Here is a 21,009-nt window from a genome sequence, read left to right as displayed (position 1 = left end):
TCATTTTCTGCAAAGATGTAGTCATACAAATATATCTGAAACACCTGAGTATGAGGCTGATACTGTTCTGACCTAATTTTTGTTAACAGATACCATTGTCATTTACCAACTACTTGCTGTGGCTATAATCTTTTGGACTAAAGCACAGTCTTTCTCTTCATCTCAGTAATGGTTATATGGAGTAAAATCTGGGAGATAAAGATGTTGCTACATAGAAACTTTTGTGAGTTACAGCATCATAAATATTTCTACAATATAATCAAAAAGGATCCAAGCCACATGATGCCTGCAATAACATCTGTGAACTACGGGATTTAAAACACCTTAAAAGAGTGCTTTCATGTAGAAGAATAGGTCTGCTTTATAAAGAAATGTTTTGGAAATTTTGAGAAGCCATACTCAATATATCTGTCAGAACGGCATGCTAAAATTAGCAAATAATTTCATTCACCAACTTACAGAACTTCTGAGTTGAAGGAATGATGTTTAAAGACTTGGTCAATTCCACAAAAATAAGAAACAGAAAAATTAAGCAAGAATGCACAAATAACACATAAAACCCTACTATCTGTGACTCAAGAGGAATTCTATCTCTGGATTTATTTATTTATAAAAGAATCATGCATTTGGGATCAGCCTCATCTGAATGGAAATAAACATAGTTCTTTGAACTCAAGGAGGATTAAATGTCATTTTTGGTAGCAGGACCAAAAGAAAGATCGCTCAGGCAAATTTTACCCTTACCAAAAGCATTTCAACCAGGATAGCAGACATGAATTGTCTCACCAACACTGATCATTTTTAGAAAAAGAAACTGCTGCCAAGTGATTAAATTTTCATCTTACAGTGCAAAACCTAACACACCTGGTTCATACAAACTGTTGGCTGATATAGTAGAGGCAAGGTGTTCTCTGCTGTCATCAGTGCTTGGCTGGATCCCACTGTCACTGCTTCGGACTGTTTTGGGGAGAAACTGCAATTACTATGCAGAGCTGAAGCTACCTGCTCCTCACAGATACCATGATAATAAAGCAAGCTCTTATACTTGGTCCTGAACATAATTTTAAAAAAATGGCTTGTTCTTGTTCAATATTCTTAATGCATCCACAGAAAAATACGAAGTCACATTTTGTAACCATAACATTTACAATAATAATAAAAAATGTCAAAGATAACTAGAAATGAAAAAAAATCAGGATAAGTAAAAAAGCTTAAATTATTTCATGAAAATACTAAGCAATGCAGCAGCCTGGAGACAACAGATTGAAGCAGGGAGATGGCCACAACACACAATGGATCACTAGTGCAAACAGTGAACACGCCACAGCTGTAGTACTTACTACTACGGAGTTTTGAAGAGGTATCAAAGTAGGAGAAGAGTGAATCAAGCTCATCAGGACAGAACAGAGACTCCCGCCTCGCCTCGTCGCTACTTACAGCAACCGCTGGGACATGCAGGTTAGCAAAGCACAAAGCAGGCAGTAAGGAAGGGACAGGGCAGGAGAGAACGTTATTGGAAAAACCAAGAGGATGAAAACACCGAGGAGAGAAGGTGGTTAATATGACTCTGAGTTATAAGCATCCCCATTCCAAATCTTTCCCCGTGTAAAAGAGCACATGTCTGAAGAAGTCTTTTCTTCCCTACACCCTACACTAGGCTACAACCCATTTAAAAAACAGATTCCATAGTCTCTGCATGAGGCAGAAGTCAATTAATATAAAAATATGTCACCTTAAAAAGAATATGGGTAATACAGCTAAGGAGAGAAGTGTGTAAATACCTTTGTGGGATGCTGCACCTTGTTCCCCTGCCAAAAGGGATTTTTCAGGGCCACTGTGCCTTTTCTCTTCCTGACTTGGAGGCAGAACTTTTGTTCCAGGCTCTGGCAGAGGTACTGATGTAGCTTGCTTCTCTACAAACTTTCTTTCCACATATTTTGCTCTGATGTATGCCTCCTTCTCCTGCCTGTCATATACAAAAGTCCTGGAGTTAGTAAGCTAATATTTTAGTATTTTCATGTATTAAAAGAATATCTACTTTGTACTAAAGTCAGTAACCAAAACTGTAGCTTGGCATTGCACATAAGACACACGTATAGCACATTGTCAGAAAGATGCAAAGCACACTGTCACTTTCTGGATTCATGATTAAATTTTGCATAAGGCTCAAAAGAAAGTAATTTTGTTAAGTTCACAAACATGTATTTACTTTCAGACAGAGACTTTGGAAAGTGGTATGTGGATGAAATAAGCATTAGTTACTCTATGTTACCTCTATTAAAGCTTTATACAACTTTTCATTGTTAATAACTTACTAATAAACATTTATTTAGTTTCTTACATAAATATAAATTGCAGCATCTGTTACAGGAACATTAAGATTACACAAGAAAACAATAACAAACCCTAGGTAGGCACAGCTATCAGTTCCATATCATATACTGAATTAACCTGAGGTTATCAGCTTAAAACACAACAGCAGTTGTGTCAAACTGATAAAAGGGGCTGTATTTATTGCTTTAGAACTGCTGAAAAGCAGTTACTCCTAGAAGGAATATCTAGCAAATCTCCTACTTTGTTTATATTATCATCACTGTCTCCAAGTGGCCAACACTTCACAAAATGCAGTTTTCTATACTATAAAACTACTGGGCAGCAAGCAGCACAGAACTGGAAAGGTAGTAAAAAAGCAAGTTTTAAGAGCCTATACAGCAGCACAAAGCATTGGGAATCTACCTTCAAACACAGATTAGCACCAGAGAAATAGAAGACAGCAGTACAATGATTTGAAGGCTGCTGTAAAGCAGCAGAGCTCATGTACAATGTAGGTAGGAAGATGAGAACATTCTGAGGAATGGGGAACAAAAGTCAAATGGAAGAACAAAGTCACTGTAAACAAAAGGAAGAGCCACAGGCTCCTTCCAGGAGCACTCACACACCAAGTACAGCTGGCTGAGCTGGTACCCAGCAGAGAGGAAACAAAATCCACATGTCCACAGTGATGCTCTAGAGCTGTCATCAAAAGGAGGGAGTGAGATCACAAAAAGAACAAATGAACAGCAGAAGCACAAGGGACCAACAGAAGGAATGCCCAATAAACAGAGAGAGTGAGAAAAGGGAGAGATACAGGGAAATGAGTACACTAAAGGAGTGTAACACAGTTAAGTGGCAGCAGCTTTTACAGGGGGAGGCTAAGGGAAGCAACAATAAAAGGAAGCAACAGGCACTGCTGGTAAAATACTACCTTTGACTTCCAGATTGTGGCTTCTTTACTCCCACTTTTTCCAACTTCGCTTCATATATTCTATTTATAACATCATTTCCCAATTCACACATAAGCTATAAAGCAAAATGAAAAAAACTCAAATATAGTTGCAAAAAGCTTTATCTACCTATTCAGTTGTTTTTAACCTCACTCAGCCTATATTTACAACTTAGTAAATATAAAGTACACTACCAGAAATAAGCATGGGTTTATATGATAATAAAGAAACAATCAGTGAATAGAGAGACCATATTCTGAGTAAGGTAAGAAAAAAATCTAGTCACTCTTTAAGTGCCTGAAAAAACAACCACCAGAATGACACCTGCAGGCCTCATTACCAAAGGTGTTTTTCCACCAGCTTTGACAGGAGCTGTTCTTAGCCCATCAGCAAGAGACAATTCAATCAACTGTACTCCACCTTACCCAATGGGCATAATCTGATATAATACTATAGAAAAGGAACAAACACAAAAGCCTACTTACAGGAGAATTTAACCCTATTGATTGCAATGAACAGATTTCTTGTTTCTAATAACAGGTAGAATATTTAGTTCTGATATTTACATGAATAATACAAGAGGTACAGCTTTTTTTTTTTTTGAGTGGGCATGGGGCTTGGTTGGTTGTTTTATCAGCATGAACACATTGATAAAAAATTATTTAACCACAAAGCACATTGTCTTTTGTTTGTTGAGAATAGAGAAGCAATTCCTAAGTGCCAGAACATCACAGCTAGAAACAAATGTTTGCATGAGTTATCCAGTTGCACACATGCATCCATGCATGAATTCCGATTTCAGGATTTCAGTGTCACATGACTTTTATAACCATGGCTCCAGCTAGAAATTTGGTACACAAGAGCAGTTGCATGAGTACTCTCCTATAGGCCAGAAGCATCTCACTGTTAATAGCTGACATTCAAATTTTTGAGTATGATCATTCTTTAGGCTGATGTATCACTTCCAAAAGACATTATTGGTTTGTAAACAGATTTGCCTTTCTATATGTTGAAAGTATCAGATGAAACTTGCTACTCAAAGTGCACTTGGGAACCTGAAGGTGTTGTAAGCTGTTTTGAATTGCAAGTTTGTAGAACAAATTACTATGGAGTATAAGAAAGTATGAATTAAAATAAACCAACACACAAGTATAAACATTTTCTGCTCAAAACTGCAAGACACACTGGGTACAAATGTGTTTCCTGCATTGAACTTTCTAATGCAGAGGCTTTAGAACAACAATCTAAGTACCAAATAGAAACCTGTTTCAAAAATACTGTACCTTTAGGAGTTCAGGTTCCCATGAATCCAACGTTAAAGATCTTACTTTTGAAAAGTGGACTCCCAAGCTCCTAAACAACATGGGAAAAAACATTAACCTGTAACTACATGTTATATCTTACCTCAGACAGATTTACCATTAATTTATGCAAATAAAGCAGTTACCTTAATTCTATTTACAAACAAGGGTCTCTAATTTTCTTTCAATATACCTTTGAAGAGGCAAACACCACCCTTGCTAATTAAGCCAATGCACAAATGAAATGCAGCTGAGGAGCTCCCCAACCTGTGTATCCCAGAGCACTCGATGCACAGTGTGATTCCCAGGTTGATACTGGCCCAGCGAGGATCTGCCAAACCACAGTCACAGCAGGCAGCATTGCCAGCAATGCACTGCACTCTCTGCAGAGCACTCTCTCCTTTCAACAGCTTCTCTTTGGTCTCACTCCCAGATTCTAGGCTCCCAGTAGAAGGGGATGATTTCTTTTCCTGTTTCTAAAAGAGAAAAGACAAAAACAAACCAATTAAGAGACATGCTAAACTAAAGAAATTAAAGTCCCACAGATATTGACTGTACACTAAAATCCAAGAAAAGTCTCTGCTATCAAGGCCAAGGAAAGCTACAGAATAAAAAAAAGTTTAGCTTTTTAGAAGATACATAAAACTGAATATAAGAATATCCTATGATTTTTAATCACATTACAGAGAAATCTCAAAAAAACATACAGACCACAGTAACATTAACATGGTGAGTGAAAGACAGATCAGATATAATTCACAGCCTTCAAAATTTCATTGCATTTCCACTGAAGACAAACCGGATTGTTTCTTTCCTTCTCTCTCATTAAAAGAGGCTTTATGAATTTAAAATTTTCAGGATCTAAAGGGAGGTAGTTGTTTGGTGGATTGATAAACTCACCTCAGATTCATCCCCTTTTTCTCTGTATGCTGTGGCAATACTGGTCTGAACAGCCTTAATCCACGCCTGCCGCAGCTTTTCCGAGTCAGCCTGAAGCATGCAGCTCCTGTGGCAAATCACAAAGTGCTCAGAGACGGTGGCCAAGCAGCTGACATCCAACAGCACATTGCTCAGGGCTCTGTTTTGATGGAGCAAGTTTCTTGCTATCACAAGTTTAGTAGGCATCATCTAATAAACACATTTATTTTAAGGTAACAAAGCAGCTGAGCCTTTGTGAGCTGCAAACTCCTTATTTCAAAATTATTTGCAGGTAATGCTAATATAGACACAGAAATGACTCTTCCAAAACAACTGACAATGGCTTAGTTTCCTATTCCTTTTCTTATTCAAAATTTTTCTTTTTTATATCCTCAGATGCATTTTACACCTGTGACAAAAGTCACAGGTATCAGTCCTTTAAAACACACTTTCATTCGCTGACATCAAGAGAGTAACTTTAAAGCTCTATGACAAAGAATGAACTACTTTGCTTATCAGCAGTAAAAGAAACAGGTCTTGAAGTATAAAACTGTTCCAACACTTGTGGGTTGAAAAAGCACAGGCAAGCAAGAGCAAAATGCTTGTTATAGTGAACCACAACTGGGGATGCAAAGATCAGGATAGACAGCAATCTCCTCAAAAGAGAAATCTAAGAAGGAGTGGAAAGTGTAGATAACCTCCAAACCTAAAAGCATGTTGACCTCGTATCAAAAACTTAAATATGGTCACATCTCACAATCACTAATGAGGAATCCATGTCCTGCTCTTGCTGTGGCAGGATGCCAAAATTCCCTAAGTACAACCAATGCACTGCTAGAGCTGAAAAATAATTTTATTTTTTGTTTAGTAGTTTCATTTTAGTAGTTTCATTTAGTGCATTCTGAAGTATAATTTAACATGACTGAGACAACAGCTTATTTAAGTGCTTCTCTCTAATTGCGCCAATCAGAAATGTGGAGAAACTGAGACCTATTTTCTACATTACTAAGCAGCTGATAGTATCAGCTATTACTAAGCTCCAGCAGAGCCCTGCACCACAAGCCATTTATGCAAAAAGCACAAGAATGCATGTTTATTTTAATGCCAAAAGTAAACTAAATACCAGGGACACTTCTCACAGCATCACTTACTCTCAGCCAAAATTTCAGAGAGCAGAATTTTTCAGATACTTTTCCTGTTTTGATCTATCCCAAGAGAAACATTAATCTTACATTTTAAAACAACTACATGTAATTATTTTTATTTTTAAATAAACATATACTCCACTGCTTCTCCTTACTTTGTTGGAGAAACCACCTCAAAACAGAAACGTCTCTCTATGTCTTCACAGTGTTTAACTGTGCAGAGCCGCAAGTCCTCAACAACCACTGTGGGATTATCCTAAGGGACAAAAGTTAACAAGAGAGTCACAGAGAAAAAAACAATATAGTTGATACTAAGATAATAACTCAATCCTGAATTATTAATCATTGAATTCTATTTGCCTGGTTACACTAATTTTTTCCTTCAAAAATAAAATTTGAACTCAGTGGATTTGGAGATCTACAATCCAATCTACTGAATAATCAGCACCTTAAATTTAAACAACAGTATTCAAACTAGAAAGATACTCTAAGAAATGTCATTAACTCATTATTAAATCAGAAAATTTATACTTAAATCAGCAGTACTTTAAGTGACACATAAAAAACCCCAGAAGCTAAATGCAGTAGTTTTGAAAATTTGATTTAATTCGTAAGAATTCCATTATGAGCTATCAACATTTTAAAGGTGCAGTTAAAAAAAAAGAGCAAGGAGAATTCACAAACACAGAATGCCCAACCAAACATGCTCAAACTCAACTGTGTGTTTTCTTTCCAACCACAGAAATGAAGCTGCTTGATTTGACAGCATCAGATAGCAAGGAACAGCCTCTGATCCCAGTCTGTTTGCAGTGAAGAGGAATTAATTGCCATAAGCTCTTTCCTCTTTTTTTCCCCACTATTTCCATACAGGCTCTATTTTTTCCCAACCTGAAGAACAGCTACAGCTCCTTGGTGCAAAAGCAGATTCTAGAACAGCAAACAAAAGAGCAGGGGCCCAAAACCTGACTGAAAACGTTCTATGGCTTGGGGCAGAGCTGGACTTGCTGATTTAACCTAGAATAGCTGCACTTTCCACCAGCAGCAAGGCAGATATTGACTGCTGAACCACTGTACATTTTCAATACTAAATACATGTATTTAGCAGCCCTGACTACTTTGTAACGAGCTTTCATGCTTTTTTCCCCTATTGCTGAATTGGGTGTGTGAATCAGTAAGCAACTGGAGGAGCAAGTCCTGAAAGAGTTAAACACAACTGCTCAGAGAACAGCATGGAATATTTGACTGCCAGCAAGTGAGCACAAGCCTTTTGGGACCGACAACTTTTAAAGCTCTAACTAGGTTACAAAACCCACAGCAAATAAAGTATGAGTGCAATCAGTGCACAGGAATCTCAGAATCTGTCAGTGTAGCTATAAGTCTCATTTTACAATGGGAGAAACTAATTTAGAAGAAAGCAGTAGGTTGTTGAAGATCACACAGGATCTTCACATCAGCAGTTTCCCCAATCAATCAGAAAAATCATCACCCAAACCCCAAACTATCCCAAGCCAGTTTTCAACTCCTACCTTAAATTTCTTCTGGTACACAAGTTGGTTATTTTGTATTGAGAACCAGCGCCTATTCAAATGAAGAGACATCCAGAGAATACATAACTGATTTTACAGTGCTTATGTGACTGAGATGTGCTAACATACAGTCTACAAAGAGACTGCATGAAAGAATTCAGGAAAGTAATACTGCGGTCAATTTTGGCAAATATTTCATGACATTAATGAAAAAAGGGAAAGCAGAGACAAAACAGAAAAGAAAGCAAGGTTCAAATAATTTGAGTCATAAACAAACACATTCATGTTATGACAACATTAGTTAAGCTATCACACAAAACACTTTCATTTTAAAGAACATTTCCTTCTGCATTTTAGCAGCAAGTTATGATTTTAAGTAGTTGTTTGATAACACAAATTCAGATAGCTTGAATAACAGAAATACTTAAACCCGTGTAAACTAATCCTGAAATATTTCTGGGAGTAGAACTACTTACTAAAGCACAAAAAATGCTTTGGTGTTGCTATCCCATGGTAATGCTATCCTACATTGGGCATGTCTGAAATAAAAACACTACATATAAAAACTAAAAAAAAAAAAAAAAAAAAAATACAACGAAAACCTTTTAAGTAGGATCCTAAATTAAGCCTCAGCTTTGAAGAAAAATCAAATAAATCAAATAAATCAAATAAATGCTTTAACGAAGGCATCCTGTAAAATCCAAAAGATAATATAATGCTTAAAAACTCCTCTGAACCGTATCCTTCCTTGTCAAACTCACTGTTCACATAGGATACATCTCAGAGAATGGAAAAATCACTCACACTTTGGGTGAAAAACCCCTCAGATCTCGAAAAATGTTTTATCAGACCACTGAATGAAAAAAAAACAAACCCAGTAGACATAACCATGCCTTTCTAGCTCTTCTGGGATGCACAAAATAAAAGCAAACCAATGATCACAGTTTCATTTTCACTGACAAAAATGAAAGGAATGTACAAGACAATTCAGTGAAATTTACACCTTGTTTTGTTCAGGCTTATAATGCAAACCTGTGTTTACCACAGCATCATTCCTCAATCATCTCCAATACCCCACCTTTACCACACAACACTTTTTCCTGAACTACCAGTTCGTTTGAGTGGTAACAGTACACAAAATATTGTGTTGCAACAGATCTTGTTATTCTCCACAGGCTGTTGAGCTTCAAGCTACAGTTTACTACAATTAGTAACAAGAGGGCCCCATGTATTTATTCAACCACCACAAGCCATTCCTGGAAAGAAGTGCACAAAGATGGTTAAGAAAAATTAATATATACAAAATATGTTAGATCCCAAACAGAAAAGCTAGTATTTGTTAGAAAGGTTAGTGTTTCATAGACAGATGAGATTCTACCTTTTAAGAATCTTTTCAAATGTTGTGCAGATATATTTAATTTAAAAAGCAACAACAGGATCTCTTGTCATTCTTGATTTTTTAAATTTATTAACAGCAGTAGTTTTAGTCACTGCAATTGAAAAGGGATCATCTTTACTAACTATTTACAGATGCAGTAAGTGTGCCCCAAATATAAGGCAGGTTATTGCTAATATTCATATAGGAAACTTAACAAAAAAGCAGACTTGAAAAGGAAATAAACTCATGTCATTTTTCATGTGCTTTTTGTGAACATAACACAAAAGAGAACAACATGAAAAGCAGTGCCTAAGTGATAAAGGGAGTGGTAAAGGGGAAAAAAAAGCAGCCTTGCCCCAAGACAACGAGCAATGGAGCATAATCCCTAGTAAGAGCCTTAGGAGTGCAATTAACTTCATTAATGCGATGCTTCATTTGTTCTACAGCTAAATATTTCATGAGTTACTCCAGTAAACAAGCTCTAATCTCATCACTTGGATATAAGTGATCACACAAATTGTAACACAAATTTGTGCCATCTTTAAAACCTAGTCTAGAAGTTTTGAAAGTATTTCAGTTCCTTTTTTTTTCCCTAGTAGAGACATTAAATCTGTTAAAAACAATTTCACTCCAGCCACAAAGGGTGCAGGTTTTGGTGCTTTTCTAAAATAAACTTTTACTGAATGAGATCAACAATTTACAATTTTGGATAACTTGTAAGTAGATGTCAGGGTAAATACATTTTAATTTTTTCCTAACAAGATCAAAGTGTCAGATGGCCCTCCAAGGTGTCAGCACCACAGCAGTTTTATTCAGGCCAAGAACTTGGAGTTATTCCTCATTAACCAAATACCATCAACAAACTCTTCACTTTACTGTAGCAAACTTCACTTTATTGTAGTCTGCTGGGGGTCTGCACCAGCATCATCCAGGAACTTCTGAGGTACAATCTCTGTACTGAAGGTGCTGCTAAAGAGTAACCCACATCTATCAGGTTCTAAAAAAAAATTGAAAATCTTCAGGCATCATGTGTGCAATAAGTATTATTACCAAAGTTTCCTTAAATGTATCATTCTGTCAAAAGCAAGAGAGAACCATGGTGAAGGAGAGAACATTCTTTGGAATATTAAAGTAGTTTACACTGCCTCACTTCATAGTGGTTAAATACAGTTGTTCCTGTTTAAAAACGGAATGTTTTCCATCATGTACACCTACACCATTCAAAACTGTATTTATTAAATAGGAAACAATGAAAAATCTAAAGAAAAAAAAATTCTAGTTTCTGAGAACTGAGAGTAATACTGAAAAAAATACAAATTTTGAGTTTTACATAAAACAATGAATTGTGCTTTATGATTCTCAGAAACAGTTTTCTCCTCTAGTTGCTAGCAGCACACAATTAAAACAGAGTAATTAATAATGCACAACATTTAAAAGTACATGTCTATTCCCAATGCAGTTGATAAGAAAAAAAAATCTCATCAACTTCAATTGGAAAAAGGCAAGACATTGATCTTGTATACTCAGAAGTTTGAGTGCAGAAACTTGGCTTTAATTCCTTTTTTAGCTAAAACCCAGCTCAATATTTCTGAATCTTTTAAAGGAATTGAGCAGCAGGTATAGTGGCATCCCAGGCAGAATCCTTCTGTTATTTTCTTAGACTGAGTCACTTATACATCCATTGCAAGTAATCAAAATTAAATGCAGGGTTAATGAAGAGCTTTGTGCGTGCCAAGGAAACATTGGGAAGGTATAAAAGAAGCTGGTTGGTACCTGATGTGATCTGGCTTTTTCCTGTCATGTGAAAAAATGGGGTAGGATTAAAACATAAAGGAAAGGAGGAAAAGGGATGAAAAATGCAAAATGAGCAAAATAAGAAAAGAATTAGCATGATCTGAAAATACAGCAGAATTAAAAAGGAAAATATCTATTGCACCCAATCTAAAACCTATTTGGAACATACTAGTGGTCTGACAAATGCTTTTCTCCCTACACACGTTTATTCTTTATGATATGGACTTATTTTTCATTTGAATTTCTGGGAACCAAAAGAGCTGTCCAGCTACTGCTCCATAATAAATGCACCTGACTCTTGCCCTGATGCCTTAAGAAAACTGGTGTACAATAAGGTGTATAATTTACCAACAGACAGACATACATTCATTCTAAACACAGGTGTCCATACCTGTTATTCTAAGACTTTGCAGTACAAGGATATAATTTTGATTGCAGTAAACTGTATTATCTGCAATACTTGTGTGCATTATGTCCTTTTAGTCACAACAAAAAGAGATTACAAAAGCTCCATCTCTTTCAAAACAGTGACACTGAATTGCAAACAGCTCGGGGTTTACTTTGCAGCCTGCTCAAACATTTATTTGTTTCTGAAGCCAGTGTCACACAGACCTGTCCCACGAACAGGAAACTTGATGTAAAAGCCCAAATAATTAAAGTCTTGAGACGATGAAACACGAGCTGCCAGGTGCTGCAGGAAGAAATTTCATTATGCTAGCAAGACATTAGTTTGGACTGGAAACAAATTTTCATTCACCACAACAGATTTGCCCCCCTTCAAAAGGCTGTATTATACAGTCTTCTTTTTTTTTTTCTCCCCTAGCAATCAGACTTTTCCCAGGATAATATCACTGTGGGGTCCATGGATTCACTGACCAAGACATGCACAGAGAAGCATCACATTTCTATCATTTGTCAGCTAGAATCACTCTGCTGTGTCAAACCCACACAAAACCTATCATACCCTCATCTCTCATGCTTTTAATGTTGCCAAGTATCTGCTAACAGGGGCTATTAGGAAGGGTTTTGGTGCCTTTAATTCACCCTTGATGGAGTTCTTAAAAAGGTCTAGAACCAACATAAGCGCAACTGAGAGCAAGGAGGGTAAAAGAGAAGCCTCCATTTTAATACATATTACTACTGACAGTGCATTTAGCAGTCAGCAAGGAAGAGCAGTGCTGTCACCTTTGGCTCAGAACAGCAGAAAATTCCAGTATATCTAGGCAAATTCTTCTAATTTTGTTTCAGCTGGTTGATTTTCCATCCACCTTCCCCAAAGATGAGGATATAATAAAGGAGCAAACTGCTTAATCTGTAAGAACACTAGAAGTATCTTGTCTGTCTTGACATTAGCTCAGAATTCCCTAAAATAAAACACATAATGCTCTAAACGTTTCCTCGTTCAATATTTTGTAAAATTTTACACACAAAACAGTTTAATGCAATAACAAAATCCTTTCTTGTACTTTATAGGGTTTTTCCAGTCACTAGTTAATCTCTAGTTTATGGTAAACTTCAATCAGTACAATTCCCCACAGCTGAAACTGTAACACTACACAACTAAAACTTTCCATCATAGGAAACAGGCAGTGACCACTTCTGTGCCTACAGTATAGCAAGCAATTACAAATGTATTCAGAAATAATAAAAATACTTCTTTATTTTATTAAAACATAGCAAAAATGGGGGGCTAGATTCAGAAATTAAAAACTGTCTTCATTAAGGTCTTAAATGTATATTTTTGTATGATAAAAGTAGTTTAATAGCAATTAGTAATGGTTTGTGAACACGTGGAATACAAAATTTAAATGATTGATTCAATTTCAGAACTATTTATAGACAGCATATCCAATCCCATTTTTTTGCCTAAAAGCATCCAACTAGTCTATCTCAGTGAGATAAATTATCAAGAATCTAATACTAAAAAGGTTAAAGGTTTTGCTTTATCGAATGCTCCTGTGATAAACAGAAGAATAAACTATAACCAAGTATCAATTATGTAATAAAGGTAGGCAGCTCTGACTCATTAATGAGCTGTTTATCTTTGCCCTCTTAAATTATTGCTTGGATATGCTTTTTATTATATCGTTCAAATCTGTAACTTAATCTGAAGGAATGTCTTTGTGTATCTTGATTTAATTACATCTTCTCCTTATTTACTTTGTGTCCATTTAAATTACCAACATACAGAAGTTAGTTTTAATTGAACACAAACTCTCTAACCACCTGAAAGTAAGAGGCATGTACACTACTCCTAGGAGTGAGAGCATGTGGAAGCAGACACTCCTGTGCTGCTCCCTCCTGTCACCTCCCTTGCAGAGCAAGGCCTTCCTGCTATTCAAAAGGGGAACCCAGAGTCAGAGTTTCACCATCAGCAATGGCAAAAAGGACCTTTCAGCTCCTTGGGAATCCAATAAAGGACCATCCCTGCCCTATTACTGAGATTTTTCTCAGTATGCTAACACAGACATTTTACCTCACACCAGGAAGGTGCTTTTGACCCACATCTCCTGGTGTTCTCCCTTCACATCCTCTGATGCTTCACAGATTTGTCTTGGAGAACTCTGAATTCTGCTTGCATGAAACTAACCCAGAAAGTACATCACAATTACAGATGAATAATCAGGCCAAAGGACCAGACCAGAATCAGTCCAAAGCAAAATCCTTTGTACTAGTTACCCATGACTTGCTAATATAGATACAGTTTTATTGACACCAGTGGCCCTTGCATCAGTCTATGGATTTAACTGAAGTGATCCCAATTTCTTACAAGCTTGTGGTGTGCTGAGATGCTCAAGAAAGTACAGAATAATTCATATTGGAAGGGAACACCCACTCAAATGCACATTCTGTCCTTTGAAACCCAGCAGATAGTTTAACAGAGGCACCACTGAAAAAATAACAGAACATGGACAATAGAGAGCTCTTTATCACAACAAATTACATCTAAAACTCAAGAACTGTATCCAGCTGTGCTGTAAATGCTCCAGCATATATAGTGCCTTGAAAAAAGCACACACCCTTGGAAATGCAAAAGAAATCCTGTTCAGGAAGAAAAATATTTAAATAGTAGTAAAATATACATTGTTAAGGATATATGACTAACAATATATTTTGAATTCCCAAAAGGGCCATCAAAACTACTAAGCAAAAGTCATTGCACAGGACAGGAATTTTAAAGGATAACAACTACATTGCTTAACTTTCAGGAAAAATAATTTGAAAGTTATTTGAGTCCTTGACTGTGTTTCCCTGCTTCCAGTGGTTATACAACTTCTATTTTACTCTGTCTTCTAACACTTTCCTAGCATATGCTTTCACAAGGGAAAGGTTTGCAAACAACTAGTACAGAAAACAAGGAAAAATGGCTGTGAAGTGTTATCTCTAAGTTAACTAACAGAGTCACCCCAGGGTTCTGTCAAAACTATGGACTCAAGTTACAGAGATTATGAATCAGATGAGAATTCAGGTTAAAAAGCAGTATTTTTATTAGCAGCAAATAGAGGTTCTGAATAATTACCTGTTCCAAGTCTTGAAGGCATTGCTGGCTCGCTTGAATAAATAACCTTCCATAACAATGCCATTGGCTGCATCTACATTGTATTCTAGTTTAGTATCATCACTGGAATAATCCTAGTACAAAGGAACAAGAAAAACACACTGCAGTTCAAACAAAACTTCAAATATGAGCAGTACTGTTGTCAAAGAGTAAATACCTAGGAATAAGGTTTTGCTCGCAACACATATTAGTCAAACCACGACTCTCAGCCCCTGATGGCTTTTTTAAAAAAAGCAATTTTAAGCAATGAGAATGCTGAAGATTTTTACTTTACCTGCAACAAGGGGAATTTCTTATTCAGGTATTGGTGAACTCTACAGCCAAATAGAGGGCAAACATTGCTGACAGAGCATCTGATGCTTCAACTGTCTGCTCAAATGGTCTCTCATATATTCCCAAGAAAGGGGATAGAAAAGCAGAGGAAAAGAAGCCATGAAAGTTAGGAGTCAAAACTGAGAAACAGTTGCAGCCTGCTGCAGATATGTATAAAGTCAGTCGTGCTTTAGCATTTTCTTCAGCTCTGTCATGTTGACAGCTGAGCTGCATAGGAACTTTGAAGACAAGTAATGAAATAAAGATGATGCTATCAGTTAACTCTAGAGTAAAGCAATCATGGTGCTGGCACTGATGACAAGACCTTAGCAGTAATTTTTTCTTTATGATCTTGGATAAGATTACAAAATTACAAGTAGGACAAAGGAATATGCATTTCCATCAACCTAATAACAACTAAATCCAGCTAATAACAATTAATAGCAGCTTTCTGAGCTTTAGAAAAGCTGACTGCTTATCTTATTATCTCATCTTTAGCAAAGGTAAGTTAGACTAAGTAATAACACATGTGATGATCATTTGCTTTCACATCTCATTGAGAACAGCATGGGCTCTTTCCAGGGAGGTAGAGTTCAGATATTCAGAGAGTGGGAGGCTAACATCTACTAAGGGTGCAGGAAAAAGCACACATGGAATGACATAATTTTTACAACTTTGTCCAGCAATGAAAAAAATATACATGCTGTAATTTTATTTCACTGTTATTAAAATGTATATCTTTAAAGTAGACTAGCAACATATGGCTTCTTCCCCTTAATATGGGTGTAAGAGACACATTACTGAAAATTAAATTTCAGAAGAAAAAAACCAAACAAATTAAATACTAAAAAGACAGAACATTTTGTATTATGATTTTCCTGAACCTACAGTAGTTACTTTTCATAAATTGCAAACACCAGCTTTGTGTAATAAGTATATCTGAAAGTCTCTGCTTTGTACTTTGCTTCTTAACAATTTGTCTATACATAAAGGAAAAGAGGCAAGAAATATATATAAAAAAAGTAGCTTCAACACCAACATGGTCATTATCCCCAGGTAACAGCCCAGGATGCAAACAACTTTCGTGCTACACATGATGTTTACTCTTGTACATGCAGATGGTTTGGTCCAATCCAAGGTTAATTACACATGATAGTGAAATGGTTACAAATATTAAAATGGGCCCTTTAAGCTTCCCACTCAGAACAGCACAAATTCCTTAAAATTATTCACTGTTTTCATCTATTGCTAATCTGGATAGATTACCTAATGTTGAAATGTTAAATCTAGATTTTTACTATTGAATTGACAGATGATCAATGCAAGAGTTCTGAAAGGAAATGGAACTATCACATCACTACCATACACTGATCTGAATAAACATACTAGTTACAAAAGAACTCTTAACCAAAACAAAATCAATTTTTTAAATTTATTATTCAGCAATTAATAACTTTGATTTTCTGCCTGTTTTCTAGATCTGAACATGCTGAACATAAAAGACTTCATGTAAGCTCTCAAAATAAAAAGAGAAAACCACTATGCACAAACTTAGACATGCTGATGTCACATTCCCTACATTCCCCAAAAACTGATAAATTACTCTAACTTACCAGCTCCCAAACATAATGAAATCTGCTAAAGAGTTGCATCTTCCTGCCTCAGTGATGCCTGCAGCTCCTTGTCTAGTTGAAGACAACATACATTTCCCCAGTCTTTTTTGTCCAACCTACTATGTAATCACATTTTCCTTTGGGTCTGGAGAACTGCTGCAGAAAATGCAGCTGTCTTTTCCAATGACTCCAGATCTATGCTTTGAAGGTGTATATGGATCATTTACCATGCCACACTCTAACTTAGAATTATCTAAAATACTGAGCCTTCTCATGAAATGCATTTAGTGTCATTTTTAATTACTTCCCTGATTGAATTCCACTTTTACAGAGCAGAAAAAGACATTAAGAGTATAGAGGCAAATGTCAAATATCTCCTTAACTGAACATGGCAGACTACCAGCTGGAAGGGGGAGGGAATAAGGCTTCCAAGTGCTTTATCCATAAAACTTCATTGATAAAGTTGTGATTAGGAAAAACAATCAGAAAAAAAAAAATGCCCCATTTCAATTCCATGGATAAAAGTAGAAAAAAACCCCGAAATCAGCTGTGTTCTGATCTTAGTCTCTACTATTCTACAATTTAAAAAATAGGAGCAAAGCAGTCACATTATAGTTTATTTTTATCTTGGTGCATGGAAAAGTTTAATGAATCATGAAAAATAATCTGGGGTGGAGAAAAATCCACCCATATCTTTCCAGTGTCCTGCATAAGAGAATCACATGTTAATAAACTCAGTCACTGTATGTGATTCAGAATTGTGTATTCTGCCAGCAGGCACACAACTGATAAAGCCTTCATTTTAAACATAATTAAACTAATTAGGTGTCAGGACTAAAGTAGATTTCACCTAACCAGAACTAAGAAAATTTAGCCAGTATTATGTAATTTTCACCGAAGTGCTACATCACATATTTCATTCAGTTTTGAAAGAATAAACATCTATGGCTTCTATTCTGACACTGATTTTTCACGGTTGACTGCTACTGGAAGAGAAACATGTAGAAGTGGGTTATATAAGTGAAGCACACAGCATGCTTTCATGCCTTTTTTTCCACCCTTTTTCTTTAAATGTCCATGGGGTACAGCAAACCAGCTGGCAATGGAAAAACAACTTTCATCTCCAGAAATAATACTAATCTGGTGTGTCACAGAACACTTAATATTCTTGACAGTGTTTCAGTGAATGCATTTTCGTATGAACGTATCAATTCATCACACATCCTTGATTCATTTCAGAGCATGTTTTCTGTTTCTCTGTGCATGATTTTCTTGTTCCCCCAAAACAAAACCTCCCATTACTTTTCAGTAGCAGAGCTTTTGATTTACTTTCAAAATTGCTATCAGGCCATGAAAGCCAATCAAACCATTTTACCAGTAAATCTTAGGAACTATATTTTAACATTTAATGTGTAACCCAAATTATTTTTTACTTTAGAGACTCAGCATTTTAAAAGTTTTTTAAGAAGGCAGAAATTGGGAGAGCATAAGTACTAAAGAAAACACTAACCTGAAAAATTAGGCCAGCATACACTAAACAGGAGGCACTAATTGTGCAAACCTCCCATTTAGAAAGCTGCTCCCATTTCCATTCCATTGGGAAGAGATATTTGTCACACTTAAGCTGAAAAGTCCCTCAAGGAAGGGTTTGAAACAACAGACACCACAAGTAACACGGTTTACAGCCCAAGACAGAGTGAGAGAATGTGAGAGTGCCATTGAGCAAACAAGTCACTTGAAATACAAGCACATCTCTGGTTTTGGAGACAGGAGTTAGTCTGCACAACTTCTCAACAGCAGCTCTGGTTTCTGCCTGCTTTGTGATTGTAGTAGCAGCTGGTTTCCTATCACCTTGTTTACTCAATATGTTAATTTTCAAATCATTCTCACTCCAGCTGTTTCCTGAGCACTTCTTTGGAAGCAGATTTTTACTTTAATGGAAAAGGAATTTGAATACAACAAAAACTTTTTGAAGTTCAATGCAAATACTTTTCCTGTATCATCTTCATTTTAGAACAAAATATTAGGTCTGACACAATACCAAAAAACCATGAAGCTGTTTGCAGGTGCAACTGATTTTTAAAATATTTTCTTAATTAAACGTGTTGCTACAGCACGGGGCTGCAAACTGCTCAGGAAACAAGAGTCATGTCTAATGTATTGACACTGTGACACCACTCTTTTAATATTAATCTTTACTTATAAAAATATCTTACAAAAATTTCCCAGAATGATCATGAAATTTCTAGATTAATTCACAGCATGTGTTGCTCCAGTTTAATACAGAAAAAATATTTTCTTGCACTGAAAAAAATAAAGTTAAGAAAATGTTTCCTGCACATTTGCTGAGTAAATAGACCACAAAACTTATAAGCAATTAAAAAAAGTAAATCAGATTATCAGCTCTGCTAAAAAAGAAATCACACTATATTGGTGACCAAGCCCTTCCATGACACTTTTAATAGCCTCTCCATCAACAGCCTAATTAAGGACAATGATTATACAGAAAAGTGAGATGGATTATTTAATTAGTGCAATTATTCTGCATGCATATGCACATATATGCAAACACAGGTAGTAGGTGGGTAGGTGTGTGCACGTATGCACTTACCTATACATTTCAGAAAAGGAACTGCTCTTTATCCACACAATGAAGGAAAGGCATCATTCTGAAGCATTAGATTAGAACTTCAGTATATTAAATACATATATACCTCATGGAATATTCAACACAATAAGCTTCAGAAGTTTCAGTTGTTAAAAAACATGGAAGGATTTGGCACTGGAAGATTTGGGAACATAGTGGAAAACAACATGACAAGACATGAGAAGAGAACGGGGAATAAAGTTGCCATCTGGGACAGGGTGACCAGATGACAAGTAGTGATAAAAAGATCCAGAGTCTAAGGCAGTTCTGAAATCCTGATGAGCTGGAAGCTAACTTGGTGTGAAAGTTGGGAAAAGCAGGTAGGATGAGACAAAAACAGACAACGTGATTTGAATAAGGAAATAAGAAAATGATTGGACAAGCTGTAAGAAGAATCTCCAATAAAGCACAGTCTAGGCATTATCAGCACAAAATGAGACAGTGACTTCTCTGATAAGGACAGGAGACAACACTTACAACTCAAAACACAGAACTTAAGAGGACAACATACAGTACATTCTGATTGCCCTGATTATATTTTAGAGACAGCATGAAATTGTCAATTAAAGTAAGCAACAATAAAAGGAACATTATTGTGCTTGTCACTCCCTACTAGAAATCAAGAATATTTATATTACACACAGATATGGCTTATCAAGTTTCATGAAGCTTAAAAGTGTCAGTAATAATTGAAACTAGTAGAAATAGTTTACCTGTAAAGCAGCCTTAAGCAGCATTTGAAGAAAAAACAAAGACTGTAAATACCATTGGCAACAGCAGTGACCATAATTCATGGTAACTAGTTATTATTTCTATGGCCAATTAAAAGATAATTGCTCATAACTTACGTCCTTCAGCAAGCACCACTGTTCTCTTAACAGAGAACCTCTCAATTACTGTCCATTCCTGAAACTGAGCCTTTAAGCCCAAAAAACTTAAACTCTGACCTTCAACATTAATTCTCAAGCTCCATCTTTCCCATTCCCCCCTTTCTTCCCCTTCCTTGCCTGCATTTATCTCCTGACTCTAAGCACAGCATGTCAGCTCTGCCCTCATCATCACATCTGCTCAATTTCACAGCAATCCTAATGCTTCCCACCAACTCCTAAAGGGATGACAGGATGCACCAATAAAAATGTTTGCAGCAACCCAAGATGTTCTCTTTTCCCATGAGTATTAATATTGGCTCCTACTAAGGCTACCCAATTTACAATCTCAGAATGTTTTCATTCCTGAATTTATTTAGTTATCAGATTTCATTTCTATTGGGTGGACTTTTTAAAATTTATGCCACTTGAACAGATCCAGAACATATTTGAATGAGAGTAAGAAGTGTAGCATTAATACCTTTAAACTGGTATCTAATCCCTTTCAAAAGTGCCTGTAGCTCACTACCAGAGAGTTCAGTGGAAATATTTTTAATTTCTAGCATTATATCTGCAAAACCAATACTGATCTAGAGCTTCTGAAACATCCAAACAGAAGTCATTCCCCCAACATGAATTACCTAAATTTTTCTCAAGAAGTAAAAAGAATTATTGCACAAATCTTTC

The 21,009-nt window shown here is 36.2% G+C and overlaps 1 protein-coding gene across 11 annotated transcripts in view; it reads right to left on the bottom strand.

Annotated features, from left to right (window-relative positions):
- Positions 1 to 21,009, bottom strand: part of ACAP2 (ArfGAP with coiled-coil, ankyrin repeat and PH domains 2) — a 63,240-nt gene that overhangs the window by 9,516 nt on the left and 32,715 nt on the right. For 3 of the 11 annotated variants that reach the window (XM_071437728.1, XM_071437727.1, XM_071437736.1), the window contains exons 10-21: positions 20,170 to 20,181; positions 14,846 to 14,958; positions 11,305 to 11,325; positions 8,154 to 8,205; positions 6,783 to 6,883; positions 5,465 to 5,570; positions 4,832 to 5,040; positions 4,547 to 4,616; positions 3,245 to 3,339; positions 1,782 to 1,966; positions 1,341 to 1,445; positions 865 to 957 (exon numbers count right to left, since the gene is read on the bottom strand). In XM_071437728.1, the coding sequence (XP_071293829.1) occupies positions 865 to 957; positions 1,341 to 1,445; positions 1,782 to 1,966; positions 3,245 to 3,339; positions 4,547 to 4,616; positions 4,832 to 5,040; positions 5,465 to 5,570; positions 6,783 to 6,883; positions 8,154 to 8,205; positions 11,305 to 11,325; positions 14,846 to 14,958; positions 20,170 to 20,181 (1,162 nt within the window). The remainder of the gene's footprint in view (positions 1 to 864; positions 958 to 1,340; positions 1,446 to 1,781; positions 1,967 to 3,244; positions 3,340 to 4,546; positions 4,617 to 4,831; positions 5,041 to 5,464; positions 5,571 to 6,782; positions 6,884 to 8,153; positions 8,206 to 11,304; positions 11,326 to 14,845; positions 14,959 to 20,169; positions 20,182 to 21,009) is intronic. The other 8 variants (XM_071437734.1, XM_071437733.1, XM_071437731.1 and 5 more) reach the window with 7 other exon arrangements.

Source organism: Agelaius tricolor, unplaced genomic scaffold (genome assembly GCF_023055355.1).
Source record: "Agelaius tricolor isolate 1412-34295 unplaced genomic scaffold, bAgeTri1.0.p SCAF_12, whole genome shotgun sequence".
NCBI lineage: Eukaryota > Metazoa > Chordata > Aves > Passeriformes > Icteridae > Agelaius > Agelaius tricolor.
The sequence above is the reverse complement of the archived record's forward strand: the minus strand, read 5'-3'. Positions and strand labels throughout refer to the sequence as shown.